Source organism: Scyliorhinus torazame, chromosome 5 (genome assembly GCF_047496885.1).
Source record: "Scyliorhinus torazame isolate Kashiwa2021f chromosome 5, sScyTor2.1, whole genome shotgun sequence".
Classification (NCBI taxonomy): domain Eukaryota; kingdom Metazoa; phylum Chordata; class Chondrichthyes; order Carcharhiniformes; family Scyliorhinidae; genus Scyliorhinus; species Scyliorhinus torazame.
Window position 1 is genome coordinate 242652710 of NC_092711.1, and position 24027 is coordinate 242676736.

The 24027-nt window shown below is 42.1% G+C and overlaps 1 protein-coding gene across 1 annotated transcript in view; it reads left to right on the forward strand.

Moving 5' to 3' along the window:
• The window catches only part of chm (CHM Rab escort protein), a 189857-nt gene that overhangs the window by 108760 nt on the left and 57070 nt on the right, over positions 1-24027 (forward strand). The window contains exon 9 of the mRNA XM_072505223.1: positions 20732-20809. Within this exon, the coding sequence (XP_072361324.1) occupies positions 20732-20809 (78 nt within the window). The remainder of the gene's footprint in view (positions 1-20731; positions 20810-24027) is intronic.

Here is a 24027-nt window from a genome sequence, read left to right on the forward strand (position 1 = left end):
AGGTTTACAATTGGGGGAAGGGTAAATACGATGTTGTCAGACAAGAATTGAAGTGCATAAGTTGGGAACATAGGCTGGCAGGGAAGGACACAAGTGAAATGTGGAACTTGTTCAAGGAACAGGTGCTATGTGTCCTTGATATGTATGTCCCTGTCAGGCAGGGAAGAGATGGTCGAGTGAGGGAACCATGGTTGACAAGAGAGGTTGAATGTCTTGTTAAGAGGAAAAAGGTGACTTATGTAAGGCTGAGGAAACAAGGTTCAGACAGGGCATTGGAGGTATACAAGATAGCCAGGAGGGAACTGAAGAAAGGGATTAGGAGAGCTAAGAGAGGGCATGAACAATCTTTGGCAGGTAGGATCAAGGAAAACCCCAAGGCCTTTTACACATATGTGAGAAATATGAGAATGACTAGAGCGAGGGTAGGTCCGATCAAGGACGGTAGCGGGAGATTGTGTATTGAGTCTGAAGAGATAGGAGAGGTCTTGAATGAGTACTTTTCTTCTGTATTTACAAATGAGAGGGGCGATATTGTTGGAGAGGACAGTGTGAAACAGATTGGTAAGCTCGAGGAAATACTTGTTAGGAAGGAAGATGTGTTGGGCATTTTGAAAAACTTGAGGATAGACAAGTCCCCCGGGCCTGACGGGATATATCCAAGGATTCTATGGGAAGCAAGAGATGAAATTGCAGAGCCGTTGGCAATTATCTTTTCGTCCTCACTGTCAACAGGGGTGGTACCAGGGGATTGGAGAGTGGCGAATGTCGTGCCCCTGTTCAAAAAAGGAACTAGGGATAACCCTGGGAATTACAGGCCAGTTAGTCTTACTTCGGTGGTAGGCAAAGTAATGGAAAGGGTACTGAAGGATAGGATTTCTGAGCATCTGGAAAGACACTGCTTGATTAGGGATAGTCAGCACGGATTTGTGAGGGGTAGGTCTTGCCTTACAAATCTTATTGAATTCTTTGAGGAGGTGACCAAGCATGTGGATGAAGGTAAAGCAGTGGATGTAGTGTACATGGATTTTAGTAAGGCATTTGATAAAGTTCCCCATTGTAGGCTTCTGCACAAAGTAAGGAGGCATGGGATAGTGGGAAATTTGGCCAGTTGGATAACGAACTGGCTAACCGATAGAAGTCAAAGAGTGGTGTTGGATGGCAAATATTCAGCCTGGATCCCAGTTACCAGTGGTGTACCGCAGGGATCAGTTCTGGGTCCTCTGCTGTTTGTGATTTTCATTAATGACTTGGATGAGGGAGTTGAAGGGTGGGTCAGTAAATTTGCAGACGATACGAAGATTGGTGGAGTTGTGGATAGTAAGGAGGGCTGTTGTCGGCTGCAAAGAGACATAGATAGGATGCAGAGCTGGGCTGAGAAGTGGCAGATGGAGTTTAACCCTGAAAAGTGTGAGGTTGTCCATTTTGGAAGGACAAATATGAATGCGGAATACAGGGTTAACGGTAGAGTTCTTGGCATTGTGGAGGAGCAGAGAGACCTTGGGGTCTATGTTCATACATCTTTGAAAGTTGCCACTCAAGTGGATAGAGCTGTGAAGAAGGCCTATGGTGTGCTCGCGTTCATTAACAGAGGGATTGAATTTAAGAGCCATGAGGTAATGATGCAGCTGTACAAAACCTTGGTAAGGCCACATTTGGAGTACTGTGTACAGTTCTGGTCGCCTCATTTTAGGAAGGATGTGGAAGCTCTGGAAAAGGTGCAAAGAAGATTTACCAGGATGTTGCCTGGAATGGAGAGTAGGTCTTACGAGGAAAGGTTGAGGGTGCTAGGCCTTTTCTCATTAGAGCGGAGAAGGATGAGGGGCGACTTGATAGAGGTTTATAAGATGATCAGGGGAATAGATAGAGTAGACAGTCAGAGACTTTTTCCCCAGGTGGAACACACCATTACAAGGGGACATAAATTTAAGGTGAAAGGTGGAAGATATAGGAGGGATATCAGAGGTAGGTTCTTTACCCAGAGAGTAGTGGGGGCATGGAATGCACTGCCTGTGGAAGTAGTTGAGTCGGAAACATTAGGGACCTTCAAGCAGCTGTTGGATAGGTACATGGATTACGGGAAAATGATATAGTGTAGATTTATTTGTTCTTAAGGGCAGCACGGTAGCATTGTGGATAGCACAATTGCTTCACAGATCCATGGTCCCAGGTTCGATTCCAGCTTGGGTCATTGTCTGTGCGGAGTCTGCACGTCCTCCCCGTGTCTGCGTGGGTTTCCTCCGGGTGCTCCGGTTTCCTCCCACAGTCCAAAGATGTGCGGGTTAGGTGAATTGGCCAATGATAAATTGCCCTTAATGTCCAAATTGCCCTTGGTGTTGGGTGGAGGTGTTGAGTTTGGGTAGGGTTCTCTTTCCAAGAGCTGGTGCAGACTCAAGGGGCCATTTGGCCTCCTTCTGCACTGTAAATTCAATGATAATCTATGATTAATCTAGGACAAAGGTTCGGCACAACATCGTGGGCCGAAGGGCCTGTTCTGTGCTGTATTTTCTATGTTCTATGTTCTGTTGATGATTCAATGATGGAGGGTAGGTCATTGATGAAGCAGCTGAAGATGGTGCAGTCAAGGACACTACCCTGCAGTGGCGCTTGAGAGGATTGGTCTGTCTCCACCACTTCCCTTATGCTAGGTATGACTCCTGTCAGTGGACGGTTTTCCCAATTTCTATTTACTTAAATTTCATTCGGCTGTTTTAACACCATAATCTTATCAAAGTAGCGTTGCCTCATTTCTGGAATTCAGCTCCTTTTTTCATGTTCTAACCAAGTGTGCAATTAAATCTGGGATCGAAATGATCCTGGCAGAACCTAAACTGTATATCACCAAGTAGGTTATTGGACAATATGTACAGCTTGATAGAATTGTCAATGACACCTTCCAAAACTTGACTGATATCAGGATGGTAACTGAACATATTGGGCTTGTCCTGCTTTTCTGGTGAACTGGACATATCTGGGCAACTTTTACTGTTTAGTAAGTAGTTGTTCGTGTTGCAGCAGTATTGGCACAGTTTTGCTAGAGGCACAGGTGGTTCTGGACTGCAGTACTTTTGCGCTACCGACAGAATGGCATAGCAGCCTTAGGCTTTGATTTAGCCAGTGCATTTCTTGATCTTGCTTGGTGTAAATCAAATTGGCTGAAGACTAGCTTCTCTAATGTGTGGAGCTCAGGAAGAGGCTGAGATGGACCATCAACACGGCACTTGAAATGAATGGAATGAAAATCGCTTATTGTCACGAGTAGGCTTCAATGAAGTTACTGTGAAAAGCCCCTAGTCGCCACATTCCGGCGCCTGTTCGGGGAGGCTGGTACGGGAATTGAACTGTGCTGCTGGCCTGCCTTGGTCTGCTTTAAAAGCCAGCGATTTAGCCCAGTGAGCTAAACCAGCCTGAACTTATGTCTGAAGATGGTTGCAAATGCTTCAGCTTTTACTTGCACTTGTATTGGACTCTGCCATCATTGAGGATGTGTATGTTCATTCAGTTAATTCCTTCTGTTAGTCGTTTTAATTGTCAACCGCCATTCACGACTGCAGAGCTTTGATCTAATTCATTGATTGTGAGATCCTTTAGCTCTGCCTGTTACATGTTTATTTTTATTCATTCATGGGACGTGGGTGTCACAGGCTGTGACAGTATTTATTGCCCTTGAGGGGGAAGTTAAGAGTCAACCACATTGTTGTGGGCCTGGAGTCACTTGTAGGCCAGACCAGGTAAAGATGGCAGATTTCCTTCCCTGAAGGATATTAGTGAGCCAGATGGTTTCATGGTCATCATTAGACTTTTAATTCCAGATTTTTACTGAATTCATGTAATGAATTTCCTGTTGAACTAGGGTTGGTCCCCTGGTTTGTTTGTAATTATAGAGTAAGGAATAGGCAAAGCATTGTGGCTCATTCAGTTGGGTCTCGAGCAAGCAGTAACAAAACAACACGGGCAGTGGAGAGATTAATACAAATAGTGGTGAGGTGGAACATGGGTGTTAATGTACATGTGGGACCTGACTTTGTCTTTGGATGTTCTTGATGAGTAAAAGAGGGATCCAAGAATAAATCCTGACTTAATGGTCTGTGGAATGAAGACAAGCCATCGAACTAGGCTCCTGCGCAATGATTGGGTGGGTATGCCTGGAATACGACCAAGAGCAGCCCTACTCAGCTGGTGAGTAGGTCGAATGGTGAGGTCGAATGTGCCATAGGCTGCAGAGAGTTCAAGAAGGATGTGAAATAATGTTGCACCGCAGTAACTGTCACAGGAAGTCATTTGTAACTTTTTGAATCCGGCCATTTCTTTGATCAATGTTAAAACATGGAGTTGTGGAAAATGAGGGGACCAATTTGGGAGGCAAGAGCCTGTGCAAGGGCTTTGGAGATAGAATATAGTTTGCAAAGCCAGAGAGGTTAAGGTTTTTATATTTGAGAAAAGGGGCTATGATAGCACATTTAAAAGGATGAGGAAGTTCCTGATGAGTGGGAATTGTTAACATTATCATCTGGCATGCAAGGCAGGAAGGCAACTTGTATGGTCAGCACTTTAGTGGAGATAGTAAATAGCATTTACGTTCGGAAAACAAAGGTAATTTAAGGGGATAATATTTGTATTGGTAAACATTAGAAATAACTTATAGTTTTAAGCATGTTTAATTTAATGTTTCTATGCCTGGAAGGGTAAAACCTATAGTTAGATTCATGCTGGACAAATATGTTTGTATGTGTAGGGTTTGGTTAAGTACCAACCGTGTTTCTATTGTGTTTAGAGAGGACTCCAGTATGAAGAATAAATAAAGGGCATAAGCATTTGAGGGTTGCTTAGCAACTGGAGGCCTTTGTAAGGATAAAAATGTTTTTTAGTTTTAGCTGAATTGTGGGCAGCTGGAGATAGGATCTCGAGGGAGGAAATGTCTCTCGAGAAATGTGTCTCATCTCTGCAAGAAGAAAGACTGGACAGGACGGGAGGTATAAAGAGGCAGATTCCTAAAGTACGTTACAGTCCAGATGATCAGAAAATAGGGACAGATACAGTTTTTAAGACATCTGAAGTTAAGAGAACAAGAGACCAAGGTATTGCTCAGAAGAATTCAAGGAAGGGTGAACAAAAGTTAGACAATCGCAGGAACTGGATTTAAAGTGGGACGTCATTTAAAGTTAGAAGTCATTTCAATACAGTCTGGAAATCGAAAAGAATTGTGAGCAGTTTGCGCAGCAGTCAAGACAAAGACATCCTAAGGGGTTGGTGTGAAATCCTGGACTGGATTCACTGTTAAAAGGGAGCAGAGGCTTTGTTTAAAAGTGTCATTTGTAAAACCTGGTTTGGATTTTGGAATGCAAACCACTCCGGGAAACCATAATTATCGGAGATGATGTTAAAGTGTTTTTCTGGGAGTTGAGTTTGGAAACTCTCACATGCCAACCATAGAACCGTGTAATTCCTACCGAGTAGAAGAAGGCCATTCGACCCACTGAGTCTCACTGACTTGGAGTGTTAATGAGACCATTGTTGCTTAAGATGTACTTTGTAATCGTGTTAATTTTAAAATCTGTGTGTAATATCTAAGATAAGGGGGAGTGTTGTATAATAATCCAACTTTTCAAGTTTTATAAATTTTTTCCTGGTTATTAAAACTAATTACTGGTCCTGTGATTCTGTTCCTTCACGTTTTGTTTAAAAAAAATATATTAAAAGCTATCGCCTTTTGAGGTTGGGTTCCACTCTGGGATCTGCCGGTTCAGTTATAACACCATCTGGGATTGTAACACTTGCATAGATCTGCCGGTCATCGTTTTTTGACTTCAGTTGAATCTGAGACAAGGTGCTCAACAGGTAAGGGAATTAATTTTAAAAATTCATTGTTTTTCTTTAGCTAATGTGCAACTGACACATCATAAACACATCTAACTAAATTGTGCCTATTCACAGTTACATTTGTTTCCCCAAGTAGGCATGTTGTCAAACTGTGGATACGATACAAACAGCATCTCCAACATGAGACTCTGGTTAATGTGTTATGCATCTTAACTTTGCATTTTTATCTATGAAGTTTTAAAATCAATTTTCCTGCTCTTATGTATCCTTCATATATGTGCTATCTTCCATCTTGAGATGTTTAACTGAGATTTATCAGACAATGCCGAGATGAACAGTACACCTTAATTTGTTTTGCGATTGGAACCATTAATATGACCATGAGATTACAAATGAGGATTATTTCATTGCTATCTTAAACAGCTCTTTCTGCCTTTATTAATTTAAATAGCTCGAATTATATTTTGGATTTTAGGTTTTCAGTTCTCTTGCGTTTCAACAGCCATAACTGGGCATTGTACACGAGGTGTAGTCTGACCAGAGCGCAATATAAATTGATGCCACATCACCTGATTTATATTACACAGTTAAACATTTTGTTGACTTTGGTTGCTGTTGTCAGTGGTTGGACAGTTGGCTGGAATCTTCCATTCTGATATCATACATTCGGTGGTGGAAGTAAGAAGTGATTTCCGCTGGGTGGAACTCATAACACATTCACCCCCAATGTGCTCATTAATTCGCACGGCAGGGCAGGTGGGAAGTCACCACCCCCACTTTTGCATCCATGGAGTCAAAGATCCGCGCACCATATTTCAAGGACACCTGGCCAGCTTGCGCAATCCCTTCCACCTTTGGCTGACGGCTGCTCCACCCTTCCCCATGAACACTTCCTTTCTTCACCTTCCATGCAACTTGCACTGCCACCATACAGTCTCAAGCATACGTGACAACTCAACGTGAATGATGGAAAAAGTCAAACTCACCAGGTGCATGCAACTTTTATGCAGTCATGAATGTGAACGTTCTAATTTCTCGCTGGTGGGGAATTTAACTTTGAAGGGGAGCTTAATTTCAGTGAGGTGGCCTTTTAATGAGCATGCATAATATGACAATGCATGTCAAAGGGCATCCCAAAATTATTCTCTGGGAAGCTTAGCCAGCCTTCAAAGTCTCAAGGACATAATTGCTAAAATTCATCCAGCCGTCGGGAAATTAGGTTTTGCCCTCACACCCAATTACGTTTCCCTGCAACCAAGTTTCCGGCTGTTGGTGGGCCTGGAAGATTCTGCCCAAGTGTCAAGTCGACAACTCCCAGACCTTTTGGCTTAATCACTGAAAATACATGCCATTCTTTTTCTCCTCATTTGCCACTGCAAGCAAACAGGCAGATGCACCTTAAATTCAAATATCCAAAAGCTGCTGTTTGAATTTCTCTTCAATGTTATCTTTGCAAAAACAGCATCTCACTTTCAGCCTCACGATGGAAATACTTTGAATAACATGAAATTGCTGTAGATGTGCAGTAGATATGAACTACACTCGCCATAGAAAATTAAGTACACTTCGACGTTGTGATAAACTGTTAATTGCTACCATGCACCTCCTTGACACTGAAAATTCATTATTACAAGTTTGGAGTATTATTTTTTTCCTGTTTTAATTTTTGAAGATTTAAATGTTAAATTTAGAATTACTTTTTCCTTTGTCATTTTTTCCCCCCCTCCTAATCTAATATTTCATTTTGCTAAATTTATTTCGCTTTCCTGTCTGATTTGACATTGAATTCATCCACATTAATTTACACCACCACCCCTGTCATTACGCTGTTCATTTCTCATTCCTTTATTTGTTTAAGGAGATATACAATTGTTTGCCATGCTCCTTAAAGACCTTTGCTGTTCTGGTATTAGACTGCACTCTCAGCAACAAGCAATGTAAAAAAAAAAAAATCAAAAATCAAACACTAGCAAAAGCAATCCTAACAAACAACAGGTGTAATTACTTAACCAATATAACCTAAATAATGACCCCATAAATATCTGTTCTCCAGAGACCTTCTCCTTTAACTCTACTTTAGAATGACTGTCACCCTTTCCTGGGGAACTACTTATTTTGAGCTCTTGTCACTTGCCTGGATTTTCACTTCACTCATGTCAAGTCCTTGATTTTATTTATGTCAGCTCTTGTGGCTGCTCTTGTCTTGTAAATTCTTGGAGGAAATAACCATTCCGCATATTTACTATTTTATTTGCTATTTATTCTTCAGCTTTAAGCTTGTTTGGAGGGGGTGGGGATGGGTGAAGGGCATTTTTGTTTGTTTCCATCTCTTCCACTGACCTTATGGAATTGTGGTCCTGGAATGATTTTGCTCCGATTGTGTTTATCTGTTGGGGCTGTTTGTTTTTCTGGGTACCTCTCTAGCTTCGAATCGCCATATCAAAGTGTTTCTGTTGGAACACTACCAACATGTCCCCCACCCAACCCCTTTTTCTTTTTCCTGCAGGGATTGCAGAGGAGTTTTTGCTCTTTATCTCACCTCTGATTTGTTTCAGACCTAAATACAGCTTAAGTTTTATACCTGTCACCTGTCAAGAAATGGGTAGGTTGAGCAGCCCGTAGCTGCATATTCCGACCCACTTACAGCCTGACACAATTTTGTAAATTCATACTTCATAAGGAGGTGGCACCAGCTGATAGTGGAAATGTCAGATGAGCTACTAAAATAATGAAATATTCTCCAAATGGATGCAAGTAAATTATGCAGCCAATTAAGACAAATCGGCCATTTAAAAAAAAAAGTGTAACTCATTTTTCTGCACCAATAAAGACCATTGATGCTGCTGTGAACTGACACATTCAACTGGTTGTGATTTAACATTCAACTCCTGTCCTGCAATGTCTTCATATACAGTATTGGAAGTCTGCACCCCCCCCCCCACCCAATAAATTCTCTACTCAATCCTCATTTTTGGATTATCTACCCACTGAAGTTAGCATTGCTACCTCACGGCACTGAGGACCTGGGTTCGATCCCGACCCCAGGTCACTGTCCGTATGGAATTTGCACATTCTTTCTCTGTCTACGTGGGTCTCGCCCTCACAACCCAAAGATGTGCAGGGTAGGTGGTTTGGCCACGTTAAATTGCTCCTTAATTGGAAAAAAAAAGAAAATACTGGGTGTAAGAGATGCATTTTAGGAACACAGGAACAGAAGAATGCAAATTTTCTCCTCGAGCCTGATTGACCATTCATTCAAATCATGGCCAAGCTCTGACCTAACTCTCTCAACCTGCAGTTAGCTTATATCCTTCAATACCTTTAGATAACAAAAATCTCTTATCAATCTCCGATTTTAAATTTGTAATTGGTCGAGATTAATTATTGTTCCAAGCCTCTACTACTCTGTCACAGTCATTGTATCGCGGAAGGAGGCCATTCGGTCCATTGAATCTATGCCATGTGTGTAAGGTTTCCTAATTTCGCTCTCAAGAATTAGTTTCTCCCTATCTACCACACCTGCTCCTCCTTATTATCTTAATATGATTTCATTGCCCTCTAACTTTCTAGATTTGAAATACAACCTGGTTCGTGTAATCTCACCTTGTAATTTAACACTTGAGTCCACTTCTGAATGGACAATAAAGTTCTTTGTACCTGTCATCCTAGCAAACCTACATTGCAGTTCTTCCAAGACCGATATATCCTTCATAAGATGTGCTGCCTATATCTGCTCTCAGTAACCCAGATGTGGTCTAACTGGGGAGATGGGATCATTTTCACTCTAGGTGGGGTGTTTTTTCATTGCATGCCGTAAGGGCCCTTCCTGTTAATTCTCTTAGATCCTATTTCTTTTGCTTTGTGTTTATCATTTTTGTTCCATGGATCATTAATGAAGACATAACTTTAAGTCAAGCAAAGGAAGTAAGCGTCAAAAATAGTACACTGTGATACTATTTTGTCCAGAGGAACACAGACTTTATGGCACCCAAGTAATTGGAGGGACATGTTTTGACTGGTTGGCTGGTGGCCAATGGATTGGCCGGGGACTGTATTCTGCCCAGCAACTGACGGCGATTGGTTCCTGTCAGGTGGGGTTTATCGGAGAAAACCTGCGAGAGGCCACTAAACCCTCAAGGTGGAATGAACTCTCTCTCCATGTTCTGCTGCCTACTGTCTGATGGCAGAAATTTCTAGACCTTGAAAGAAGAAGCTGTCTCTCTCGAATGCTGGCTGCTTGCTACTGTGAATCCACAGTGCAAACCATTACAAGCTGAAAGAAAAGATAACATCCACCTGAAAGCCTAGACTGGAGAAGAAACCAACTGGAAGGCGCCCGTCTGAAACAAAGACTCATCATTTTACTTTTATCATTATTTTATTCCCCTGTGTGCGTGTGTATATAGAGGGTGGCATGAGTTAGAGGGGAGGGACAGGGAGGGTTAGAGATTAAATAGTAGTTAACCAGTTATAGTTGTTGCCTATTTAATTATTGTTAATAATAAAAAGTTAATTTTGCTTAAATTTACAAACCTGGTGACTGTAGTTATTGGGCAGTCAAAGACCTCTGGCATTGTAAAGTAATAGTTAATTTCAATCGTGTTGTGACCCCAGGTCAAGTGGGGCTGAAATTGACTGTGCACTGGCCCAGGGTGTCGTAGCAACTCAATTGCCAATGAAAGTAGACAAAAGTAGTGTTTTTCTCTGAATCTTTAGAAAATGAACATAACTGGAACTATTGGGCTTAAGCAAAATCAGTATACTTACAGCTAGGATTGTGATTCTGGAAATGCTCGCTGAAGTTTGAAGCAGTTCCTACATTGTGGGAAGCGTAGCAATTTTAGAAAAAAAACCTCCAAATGAACTATTTGGTAGCAAGTTTGTATTAAAGCGAATGTAACAAAAGATTTTAAAAACTCAATATTTCGTAATGTGATAATGTAAGGCTAATGGTTCCTCCTGCAAGCATTTCCTGTGATAGATTGCGTACTTCTCTAACCATTTCATATACATGGAGAAGGTTTTCACATGCTTTCTCTCAGATTTAAAAGTAAACCTCACGACTGTTGTTCTGTATTTTATCATTTTTAACAAATTCATATATGGGCTGTAGGTGTTATGGCTAGGTCAGCATTTATTGTTCATCCCTAGTTGCATAAACGCATAGAAAATAAGTGCAGAAGGAGGCCATTCTGCCCTTTGAACCTGCACCAACATTCAATATGATCATGGCTGATCATGCAAATTCAGTATCCCACTTCTGCTTTCTCTCCGTATCCCTTGGTCCCTTATTGAATATATCCAACAAACTGGCCCCAACAGATTTCTGTGGTAGAGAATTCCACAAGTTCACAACTCTGAGAGAAAAAGTTCTTCCTCATCTCAGTCCGGAATGGCTTACCCCTTATTCTTAGGCTGTGACCCCTAGTTCTGGATGTACCCCACATCGGGAACATTCTTCCTGCATCTAGCCTGTCCGGTCTCATCAGGATTTTATATTTTTCTATGAGATCCCTCCCTCATTCTTCAAAACTCCAGTGAGTGCAAGCCCAGTTGATCCAGTCTTCTTATGTCAGCCCTGCCATCCCAGGAATTATTCTGGTGAATTTTCGCTGGACAACCTGGAAAGCAAGAATGTCCTTCCTCAAACTAGGAGACCAAAACTGCACACAACACTCGAGGTGTGGCCTCACCAAGGCTCTGTATAACTGCAGCAAGACATCCTTACTCCTATACTCAAATCCTCTTGCTATGAAGGCCAGCATGTCATAAGCTTTCCACGCCGCCTGATGTACCTACATGCCAACTTTCAGCGACTGTTCCACCATGACACCCACGTCTCGTTGCACTTCCCGTTTTCCTAAACTGCCACCATTTCGATAATCTGCCTTCCTGTTTTTGCCACCAAAGTGGATAACCTCACATTTACCCACATTATATTGCATTTGCCCACTCAGCCAGCCTGTCCAAGTTACCCTGCAGCCTCTTGCATCCTCCTCACAGCACACACTTGATACTCAGCTCAGTGCCGTCTGCACATTTGGAGATATTACATGAAATTCCTTCGTCCAAATCATTAATGTACATTGTGAACAGCTGGGGTCCCTGCACTAAACTTTGCGGTGAACCCACCAGTCACTGCCTGCCACTCTGAAAACGACCCTTTTATTCCCATTCTCTGCTTCCTGTCTGCCAACCATTACCCCCAATACCATTAGCTTTAATTTTGCTCACTAATCTCTTATGGTGGGACCTTGTCAAAAGCCTTTTGAAAGTCCAGATAGACAACATCCACTGGGGCATCCTTGTCCACTCTATTGGTCACATCCTCAAAAAATTCTATGATTTGTCGAACATGATTTCCCTTTAGTGAATCCATGCTGACTTGGACCAATCCTGTACCCGCTCAGATATATCCTTCTTAATAATCGACTCCAGCATTTTCCCCACCACCAATGTCAGGCTAACTGGTTTATAATTCCCCGTTTTTTCTCCCTCCTTTTTTAAAAACTGGGGTTACATTAGCTACCTTCCAATCCATTGGAACTCTTCCAGAGTCTATAGAATTTCTAGAGCCACTTCCGTGAGAATGTGGTTGTGAGCTACCTTCTATATTTTAGGTTTGTTAAAAGTTGTACAGTACATTTGGAGCTAAATTGTTCCGAGGTAGGTTAGGGTCATGCCAGATATTGGCATAATTGATAATACAGGGATGGACAGACTAGATGCAGGGAGGATGTTTTCCCTGGATGGGGGAATCCAGAACCAGGGGACACAGCCTCATGATACGGGGTAGACCATTTAGAACTGAGATGAGGAAGCATTTCTTCATTCAAACAAGGTAGTGACCCTGTGGCAGTCTCTACCACAGAAGGCTGGGGAGGCCAAGTCACTAAATGTATTCAAGAAAAAGATAATTTTTAGATTTTAATGACACCAAGGGGTATGAGGAGAAAGCAGGAATACGGCATTGGGATTGAGGATCAACCATGATCATATTGAACGTTGGAGAAGGCTCAAAGGGCCAATAGCCCACCCCTGCTCCTAGTTTCTATGTTTCTACACAGGTAGTGCAGATTGAGGAAGTTATAGATAAGCCTTGAGCTTGGGTCACAGTTCTAAGCAAAATGGCAGGTTGATCTCTGGCAGTTTGGAAACTAGGGTTACTTACCAAAGCCAGGGAGCAGATGGCGTCAGACTGCATTCGGGGAGGGACTGAGGCATAGCAGCATGTGTTATGGGGTAAAATGGAATGGTTTGATCACTAACAAAAAGGGTACATAAGCACAACCAGGGGTCACCAGGTGTTCGTCTAAATGTTTGAACAATTATTTCTTTTGAGTTTTGACTATTAGGCGTTCAGGGAACAAAAGGGAATTAAATTTCAAATTACTTGAGAAAGATCCTAATGGAGAGGGGGAGAAAAATCAGCTGGGAAATTGAGGGGAATAAGTTGCTCTGTTCATTTGTCTGGAGAAACCCAAACTGGCCATGATGTTTGCTAAACGTGCACATGCCTGAGTCGTTCATAGCAATGGAAGTGACTGCTGGCTCTGGAAAAGGAGCAGTGCTCCAGCCAGGCTCTAAGGAAAGCTCAGGCCTAATATGGGGAAAAGTTGGTTCTGGAATTTTAGCATACAGTGGGTAAGCAATTTAAGATAGCTTCAGCTATACTGTGCGTACACATTGGATACTTGTAACTATAATCTACTATTAAACCTGTAGTTATTATGCTATTTCATCGTGAAACACATTCATACCCATGTTATCATCTGTCAACTCAATCAACATAAAAGTTGGGAAAATCACACCAATTGAAGAGGGGAACCTTGATAGACCACCATTTAGAATTTACAGTGCAGCAGGAGGCCATTCGGCCCATCGAGTCTGCACCAGCTCTTGGAAAGAGCACCCTACCCAAGGTCAACACCCCCACCCTATCCTCATAACCCAGTAACCCCACCCAACACTAAGGGCAATTTTGGACACTAAGGGCAATTTATCATGGCCAATCCACCTAATCTGCACATCTTTGGACTGTGGGAGGAAACCGGAGCACTCTGAGGAAACCCACGCACACACTGGGAGGATGTGCAGACTCCACACAGACAGTGACCCAAGCCGGAATCTAACCTGGGACCCTGGAGCTGTGACGCAATTGTGCTATCCACAATGCTGCCGTGCTGCCCCTAAGTAAGCACAAGGAAGCATTTTACACTGATGCACTTGGCACCCAATAGAATATTCCTACTGCTCACCCCCCAGAAGCCGTGTCGCATAGTTATTTTCCGCTGTGTACCATATGAAGGGAGAGTAAGGTTGGAATTATAATACAGCCAGTGTGAACTTAGGCTAGTATGAGATGATACACTCTTCGGTACACTCAGTGCTGGACCAATGCCTCGCATCTAAGTCACCGTACCACTTTTTTTGAAGTAATGCACACTCAAAATGTATTTGCATTGTTTAAAGGTGGTAGTTTAACTGCACCTCAGGAAAGATTAACTGACTTAAGATATACTTCCAAAGGTTAACTTGGTGTCTGCTGGCACAAAAAAGTTTTGAAATAATCATAATTGTTTAGCCCTGTAACAATCTATTGTTAAAATCTCTTTTGGCAATGTTATTTTGATGGTGGGAGAAGAACAAATGAATTTCACTATAGTGGTGAACCATGAAGGAAAATTCCTGTGCTCATAATATGATGTATACTTTGTGTGGTATGCTGATGGGTTGATTTAAGAGACAGAATAAGGCTGTAAAGACGGAATAATTGTAAAAGAACTGTACTGTTAGTAAATTATGAAACGGAGGTATGTGAGATCAAAGATAAAAGTTCATAGGGACACAACATTTTTTAAGTATCTGGAAGTCACAGTAAGGTATTCCGTTTTCTAATGGATGTTGCATGTCCCGGCAGTGAAAATTGTCGAATGGCAGGCTGAAACCACTCGATTGTTCTTCTCTTGTTTATTGAGCTACTGTATCTTTTGGGGATGTGGGTCGAACAATTTCTTTTTTGGATCTTAGTACCGATCAGCAGTTTATACAGTTTTACAGTAAAACCAAATGTTTTCCAGAATTTCAGAGGCAAGAATAAAACAAGACCTCCAATTACAGGCACACGGTTCTGTAAAGGTAAAATTTGATAGCAGCATTGATACTTTAGACGCTCGGCTTTTAATTCAATTTTATTGTATTTTTATGCTAGCATCATTTTCTGTTAATAAAATATCAAGACAGTATTATATCTTCTTTCGCTTGAGATTTGTATCAGCCATTAGAGAAAGATTAACTGAGCCTGAGTACTCAATTATAGTTTGTGGGGAACTGCTTTAACTGGCATTGACTTAACTAAAAACTATCTCCGGGTACTGGCAAGAGTATTCTAAAAGGTAGATTGCAGTGACTAATCTTTCAAAAAACCTTAAAAATAATGCACACCCCTTTGCCAATTTAAAAATATTGCAAAGTTTCCCAAACCAAAATAGTTTTGTAAAAGCGTCCTACCCACCATCCCGTTTGCCTGGTATGCATGGTATGAACATGAACATTTATTACTTGTTATTGCTTGCAGGTCTTTTTCCAGCCTTAAGCTGGAAAATGTTGTCACCTTGCTTCAAATTTCCACTTCTCCCTTACCTTCACACTCTCCAGCCATCTCTCTCCCATGGGCCGCTGTCCAGCGTCCCCACGCGCATGTGCGCCGGCTCTCTCTCTCGCTCACATGCTCTCTGGCTGTCTTCTCACCCACTCTCTGGCTCGTGTTCTCCTATGTTAGAGGTCTCGCTCAGGCACTCTCTCTCTCTCTCTCTCTCTCTCTCTCTCTCTCTCTCTCTCTCTCTCTCTCTCTCTCTCTCTCTCTCTCTCTCTCTCTCTCTCTCTCTCTCTTTCCTCCCTCCCTTTCCTCCCTCCCTTCCTCCCCCCTCTCCCTCGGCCCCTTCTCTCACTCCTTCCCTCCCTCTCATCCTTACTCCTTCCTTTTCTCCCTTCCCTCCCGCCCTCCTTCCCTCTTTCTCTCTCAACCTTCCACCATGGTTCTCTCACCCCCTCCTCCCCCTTTCTTGCATGCACAATCTCTGGCTCACTACCTCACGCACATTCTCAGGCTCTCATGCGTGCACGTTCTCCGGCTCCCTCTTTCCCCCTCCCTCACCTTCTCCCTCTTGATCTCTCATGCTCACGCTCTCCTTTCCCTCCGAACACCCTGATCTACTCCTCAATCATCTCCAACTCTCCTTCTCCTTCCCACCATATCATCGTGTGACAGTGCAGGAGATGCAGCACATAAACCTTTACCCCCTCCCTTCCTACTTTCCAGGACCCCAAATCTTCCTTCCAATTAAATATTGATATACTTTTGCTGCTTTCAATTTACTATACAACATTTGCTACTCACCATTGGCTCTACTCTACATTGGGAGACTAAATGCAGAATGGGTTAACTTCTTGTGGACTGAAGGGAGGTGTTCCACAGTGTCACCTGTAGCTTATTGTTATAATTCTCCATTGCACTTGCACTCTAACCTCTTTGTCCTCTGGCTCCTGCACTGTTTAATGGAAGCTTGAGGGGCAGAACCTCACCTTTGACAGCCTCTGGCACCGTTTTATTGGACAGCGGCTCCTGATATTTTTCTGCTGTGGTCATTTGCAACTGCTCAGGGTTAATTAATTTTCTTTTCTCTTCCCATCCCTTTGCCCTACCATTCTTTTTGTCATTTAATCCCTCCTGCCTGTCCACCAGATGCAAGATCCACCCTTTTGTCCTTTACTTACCGACCTGCCCCTTTCCCAGTTATGTATGTGCATAAACCGACTGTAATATTTCCCATTTCTGATGAATGGTCATCAGTCTGAACTCTGTTACCCTCCCCACAGATGCTCGCTGGTCTGCTGAATATTTAAAGAATCTTCTGCTCTTGTTTCACATTTCCAGCACCATATTTGACTTTTGGTTTATTACTTGTTGTCAGTTAACATTCTCGTCTTTGTGTAGTTTTCCATAAATAGCAGTAGTCCTGCTGTGAATTGACTATTAACATTGAAATTCTGAATACTCAATTAGAAACAACATTCATCATCTACACTAATATTATCAAAACTTGAAATTGTGCTTGCCCTGTGCAGAAGCTTTTCACTGTTTAATAATGGTGTAGTATTTCATTTTCCATATTAACATGAAATGATAGTGTTATAGTGCAAGACAATATTGATGAAAGTAAAAGGCTTAATGAGCTTTTGAACTCTAAGCATCAAAGTTAATATCTAGAAACTTTGCGTTGTTGATAATAGATTTCAGACAAACTGCTGTTTCTCTCTCACATTTTGCTGAAAAGAATATAGAAAGTAATAATTACTGTGATGTGATGAAATCGATCAACCCCATAATTCACGGTATGCTGTAACTCTAATCCGTCGCCTTCTAAACATTTGTAGGACGCAGCCATCTAGCTTTGTGAGGGCTGTCAGTATAATTCACATTCATAGATTAATCACTGCAATGAGTTTTGTTTGTTAAAAGCAATTTTATATTGACCATTTTTTAAAACTCGATGAATGTGAGTGTTGCAAATATAGCATTTATTGTCCATCTCGAATTGTCCTTGAGAAGCGACGATGAGTTGCCACCTCTACATCCTTTGCAGTGAAGTACTCAAAAGTGTGATCGGATTGATGTGTCAAGCTTCTTGAGTGCAGTTGAAGCTGGACTTATTGAGGAAATGGAGCTATTCCAACACATTCCTGACTTGTGCCTTGTAAATGGTGAAATGATTTTGGGGAGTCAAGAAGTGAGCCACTAACCAAATAATATCCAGCTTCTGACCTGCTCTTGTAGCTACAGTATTTATGTGGCTGGTTCTGTTATGATTCTGGTCAATGGTAATTTCCCCCAAGATGCTGATGATGGGGTTTTACATTGGCAATGTTGTTGGTGACGGTTATTACCTGGCGCTTGTGTGGTGCCAATATTATTTCCAGTGATGTAAATGTGTAATGCCCTATAGGTACTTAAGAATAGTTACATTCTCACTGGGTTTTGATTTTGTAGTGTGAGTACCTGGCATTAATTGTCACCGATGAATTAAGCTTACTTCTATGTAAGAGTTTAACTGTCTGATAAACAGATGGATGAACCCCAATTCTAACAGATGCTATGTTAAATGGGCGTGCAATGTTTTTTTGAAAACAAAATAGAACTCTGGAGTATTTAAGGAAGTTTGTTTTGTACTGCTGACCAGTGAGGTTTGCCTGTTATGGTTGCTTGCAATCTGTACTCTTAATTGTGCCCTCTTGAAGTCTGCAACCATTTAATCTATTTTGAAATATTAACGGTTCTTATATACCTTAGTGCACTGTATTAGAGCAGTCCACTACACCATATCAGGTGTAATATATTTGCTAATCCAGGATTGCATCCTTTAAAAGCTCAACTTTAATTGATTAACCCTGTTTATTTAATAATCAGTTTGTAGTTTGAACTCCGAGCTTTGCAGATTGGGATGTGCTAGTCAGCTTCAGCATGCAGGTTGCAAACATTTTAAAAATTGTTGAGCATTTTTAAGTATTCTGCCTGCAGCGATGTATCATTTTAATATACATTCTGCTGCATCACTACTGTTAGGAAAACAAAGATAGTTTTGCGGGAATTAGATATATATTGGTAAACATTAAAAATAAGGTAGCGTTTTAAATGGGTTTAATTGAATGTTTCAATGTCCGGAAAGATAAAACTTGTAGTTCGATTCAAGCTGGACAGAGGTGTTTGTATGTGTAGGGATTGGTTAAGTTCTAACTGTGATTCTATTGTGCTTAGAGAGGGCTGATTCTATTGTGCTTAGAGAGGGCTATGTCGTGAAGAATAAATAAAAGGCATAAGCGTGTGTCTGTTGCTTCGCAACTGGGGGCCTTTCAAGGTAGATAAGCTTTTAAGTTTTAATTTAACTCATTTGCCTGCAGTTGAAAGTAGATTGTGAGAGAGAAGGGAGCTCTCTCACCCCTACTAGAAGCTGTTGGTTTAGAAGGTTAAAGAAGGGACATCTCTCTCAGCCTTGCTAGAATAAAAGCCATACTATGGAGAAAACCGATGCTGGAAATCTGAAGTCCAACTAGTTAAGGAAACTGGAGAAATTAAGAGAAGTCTTCAAGAAGTTTGGAGTTAAGTCAACAGAGACCAAGGTGTGGTTCCAAAGAATTCAAAGAGTAACAAAAAAATGTTCTGAGTTAAAGAGATAATTGCAGTAACCAGATTTAAAGTGGGACAGCAGCCTTCACAGGTAAAATAAATGTTTGATGCCATTTTAAAACAGCCTGGGAGTCAAGAGTTAAAGCAATTGTCAGCAGCTTGCCCACCAGTCAAGATAAAGAAATCGTAAAGGCGTTGGTGTGAAATCCGGACTGGATTCGCTGTTAAAAGTGGAGCAAAGCTTTGTTTAAAAGTGTCATTTGAAAAACCTGGTCTGGATTCCGGAATGCAAACAGCTCACTGAATGCATACTTATGAGAGAAGATTTTGAAGTGTGTTTTTGGGAGTGGAGTTTGGAAACTCAAATGTGATAATCACCAGGGAGGATTCTGAGGAGACATCTGCCAACATTCGTTTTTGGATTCAGAGTGGAGAGTATATTTGATCACGGTCATCTTTTTTCGAATTCATTTACGGGATGTGGGCGTCATTGGTTTGGCCTGCATTTATTGCCCATCCCGAGTTGCCCTTCAGAATGTGGTGATGAGTTGCCTTCTTGAAACTGCTGCAGTCTTTGAGGGGTAGGTACACGCACTGTGCTATTAGGGTGGGAGTTCCAGGATGTTGCCCCAGCGACCGTGAAGTAACAGCGATATATTTCCAAGTCAGGTGGTGGGGTTCCCAGGTATCTGCTGCTCTTGTCCTTCTAGATGGTAGTGGTTGTGGGTTTGGAAAGTGTTGTCTAAGGAACCTTGGTGAGTTACTGCAGTGCATCTTGTAGATGGTACATATGGCTGCCAATGCTCGTCGGTGGTGGAGGCTTTGAATATTCTGGATGGTGTTGAGCTTCTTGAGTGTTGTTGGAGCTGCACCCATCCAAGCAAGTGGAAAGTATTCCATTACGCTCCTGACTTGTGCCTTGTAGATGGTGGACTGACTTTGGGGGTTAGGAGCCGAGTTACTCTGCATTGATTTTCTGCACTTCAGATCATTGTACCCCTCAGCCAGTACATCTTTCTCGATGGCATCTTATAGTTAATTCTTGTGATAATTAGACAGCAAGGTTTTTATCTTTTCAAAGCAGGTGCTAAATCAAACAATCCAGCTGTTGGTGTATATTTCAGTTGGATACTTAAAAAGCTGTTGACTGTGGCAAAAGCAATCAGTGCATCTTTTTGCTGCACTCGATAATAATGCCACCAAACACACAGTGCACTAACATTGTGAAAAAAGCATTGCTTCAACAAGAGGTTTATGTGATGTATCTTGCACCCAGTAGTCCTGTTGTTGCAATTCACCATATTTGGTAGGTGATTAACATTTAAAGGAAACACTGTCACTCTAGTTTATTCTTGAGAGCGCTATCTAATAGCTTACTTCGATGAGTGAAATGCTGACTTATGTTCCACAAGTGCAATATACGATGCACATGCTTTGGATTTAAAATTGCAATATACAGGTGAGGAATTTAGTGACTCAAAAGATAATTTAAAAGAAGAGGTGCTTTAAATATTAACTGTGTTATTTTGCAGTTATGAAATATTTTCGGAACATTTCAATGCCTGACCATACGTATCTAATTTAACTCTGGAATACAGTTAATTGTAGAACTGAAAGCAGATACTTAACTTGAGTTATAATAGTATTTCTTGTTTGCTCCAATTTTAAAGGCATAAAGATAATGTTAATTCTTGCTGCTAAAGGATATTACATGATATACTTTGTTCACAGGATGTCTGCAGTCTTTGGTGGAACATACTGTTTACGGCATTCGGTGCAGTGCCTGGTGGTCGACAGAGAAACAGCGAGGTAAGGACAAAGGCAATGACCTGTCTTTCACATAGCATATTGGAGAAAACTGTGAAAGGGCTCATGAAAAAGGAGCCTTCTCCTGAGATCATCTAAGGTATTAATCAAAGATCAGCCTTGATTAAAAGTTATTTGTGTAAAGGTCCACCAAACAGGGAAACTCAGTCTAGAATATAGAAACAAAATTAATTTTCCTGAGATATTACAACAGCTCCTGATCACCCAAGCTTGGAAGACAAATCATTTGAGCTGCCAGAGACTAGTGATGAGTGATGTTAGTTTTTCCTTGTGGCCTTACCTACACTAATTGATTTTCATCTGAAGACAAAAAGACTCTGTTGTTGCATTTTATAAATTGAGTTCACCAAAAGATTCACCAGATTAATCGCTGTTGATAATGCATGTCATTCCAAAAAGGAAAAGACTTAATGAATTTTTAGAAAGTTCATTGCAGCAAACTGGGTCGCCCCTTCCCATTAACTAAACCCTTTTATCTACAATAGTAAAATTAGGCAGGGTTATGCAGCTGTATACCCCATTTGAGATAAATAATAACTGCCCTCAGGAACCTCATAAGGGAATGATTGAAGTAGACTGTGCAAGATGGTACGGCCAAATGAATTGTTCTATTTGTTCTGTTAGTTTCACCTGTTTCAGATGTAAAGTATCTAAGTAGTACTGACCCCTGAGCTGCTAACTTGAGAAGTAGTGAATCAAAATTGGACTACTCGGGTGACTTAAACAGTGGAATGCATTGAAAGAGTGAAATGTATCAAGCATTCTGATTTGACCAGTAAAAGGAAAGTTTAAGCATTTAATATACCTGATCTGAACTTGGGATATGCTCCTTGAGGTGTATCCCCAAGTAATTGTTCCAAAGCTTTGAAGAAAAAGACGGGTTGAAGATTACACTTTTAATCACAGTTGTAATACAACCATGTTATTATTCCATGTAATGTATATAATATATTATTGGAGCTGCTGGTTTCAGACATATGGATAAGTTGTGGCCCATGTAGCGTATATATCAGAATTGTGATGCAGACACTTCTCACCTTGTCACCTGAGAGATATGAAAAAACAGTCTGAAACTTGTGGCAATTATGGCAGCACAGTGACGCAGTGATTAGCACTGCTGCCTCACGGTGCCGAGATCCCAGGTTGGATTGGATTGGATTGGATTTGTTTATTGTCACGTGTACCGAGATACAGGTGAAAAGTATTTTTCTGCGAGCAGCTCAAAAGATCATTAAGTACATGAGAAGAAAAGGGAATAAAAGAAAATACATAATAGGGCAACACAACATATACAATGTAACTACATAAGCACTGGCATCGGATGAAGCATACAGTGTGTAGTGTTAATGAAGTCAGTCCATAAGAGGGTCATTTAGGAGTCTGGTAACAGTGGGGAAGAAGCTGTTTTTGAGTTTGTTCGTGCGTGTTCTCAGACTTCTGTATCTCCTGCCCGATGGAAGAAGTTGGAAGAGTGAGTAAGCCGGGTGGGAGGGATCTTTGATTATACTGCCCGCTTTCCCCAGGCAGCAGGAGGTGTAGATGGAGTCAATGGATGGGAGGCAGGTTTGTGTGATGGACTGGGCGGTGTTCACGACTCTCTGAAGTTTCTTGCGGTCCTGGGCCGAGCAGTTGCCATACCAGGCTGTGATGCAGCCTGATAGGATGCTTTCTATGGTGCATCTGTAAAAGTTGGTAAGAGTCAATGTGGACATGCCGAATTTCCTTAGTTTCCTGAGGAAGTATAGGCGCTGTTGTGCTTTCTTGGTGGTAACGTCGACGTGGGTGGACCAGGACAGAATTTTGGAGATGTGCACCCCGAGGAATTTGAAACTGCTAACCATCTCCACCTCGGCCCCGTTGATGCTGACAGGGGTGTGTACAGTACTTTGCTTCCTGAAGTCAATTACCAGCTCTTTGGTTTTGCTGGCATTGAGGGAGAGATTATTGTCGCTACACCACTCCACTGGGTTCTCTATCTCCCTCCTGTATTCGGACTCATCGTTATTCGAGATCCGGCCCACTATGGTCGTATCGTCAGCAAACTTGTAGATGGAGTTGGAACCAAGTTTTGCCACGCAGTCGTGTGTGTACAGGGAGTAGAGTAGGGGGCTAAGTACGCAGCCTTGCGGGGCGCCGGTGTTGAGGACTATTGTGGAGGAGGTATTGTTCATTCTTACTGATTGTGGTCTGTTGGTCAGAAAATCGAGGATCCAGTTGCAGAGTGGGGAGCCAAGTCCTAGGTTTTGGAGCTTTGATATGAGCTTGGCTGGGATTATGGTGATGAAGGCGGAGCTGTAGTCAATAAACAGGAGTCTAATGTAGGAGTCCTTGTTTTCGAGATGCTCTTGGGATGAGTGTATCATAGCCATATCATAGAATTTACAGTGCAGAAGGAGGCCATTCGGCCCATCGAGTCTGCACCGGCTCTTGGAAAGAGCACCCTACCCAAGGTCAACACCTCCATCCTATCCCCATAACCCAGTAACCCCACCCAACACTAAGGGCAATTTTGGACACTAAGGGCAATTTATCATGGCCAATCCACCTAACCTGCACATCTTTGGACTGTGGGAGGAAACCGGAGCACCCGGAGGAATCCCACGCACACACTGGGAGGATGTGCAGACTCTGCACAGACAGTGACCCAAGCCGGAATCGAACCTGGGACCCTGGAGCTGTGAAGCAATTGTGCTATCCACAATGCTACCGTGCTGCCAGAGAAATGGTATCTGATGTGGACCGGTTGCAGCGGTATGCAAAGTGCATGGATCAAGGCGTTCTGGGAGTATGGAGGTGATGCGCTTCATGATCAACCTCCCGAAGCACTTCATTACGACTGAAGTCAGGGCCACTGGTTGGTAGTCATTGAGGCACGTTGCCTGGTTCTTCTTTGGTACCGGTATGATGGTGATCTTCTTGAAGCAGATGGGGACCTCGGAGTGGAGTAGGGACAGGTTAAAGATGTCAACGAGTACCTCTGCCAGCTGGTCCGCGTGACAAAATACAAATTTCTTTACCCGTCAGTCTGGCCTCGATAAAAGTCGAGATGGATTTGCAGGTACAGCATTAGTTATTTTATTTGGCTTGCAAGCTTGTTTCATTTCACAGAGGCATAAGACACATCCAGTCTCCTACACCCCGGAAAGCGAATGAACAAAGAGACAAAGGGATCTCTGCAAATCAATTCAAATGGTATCACG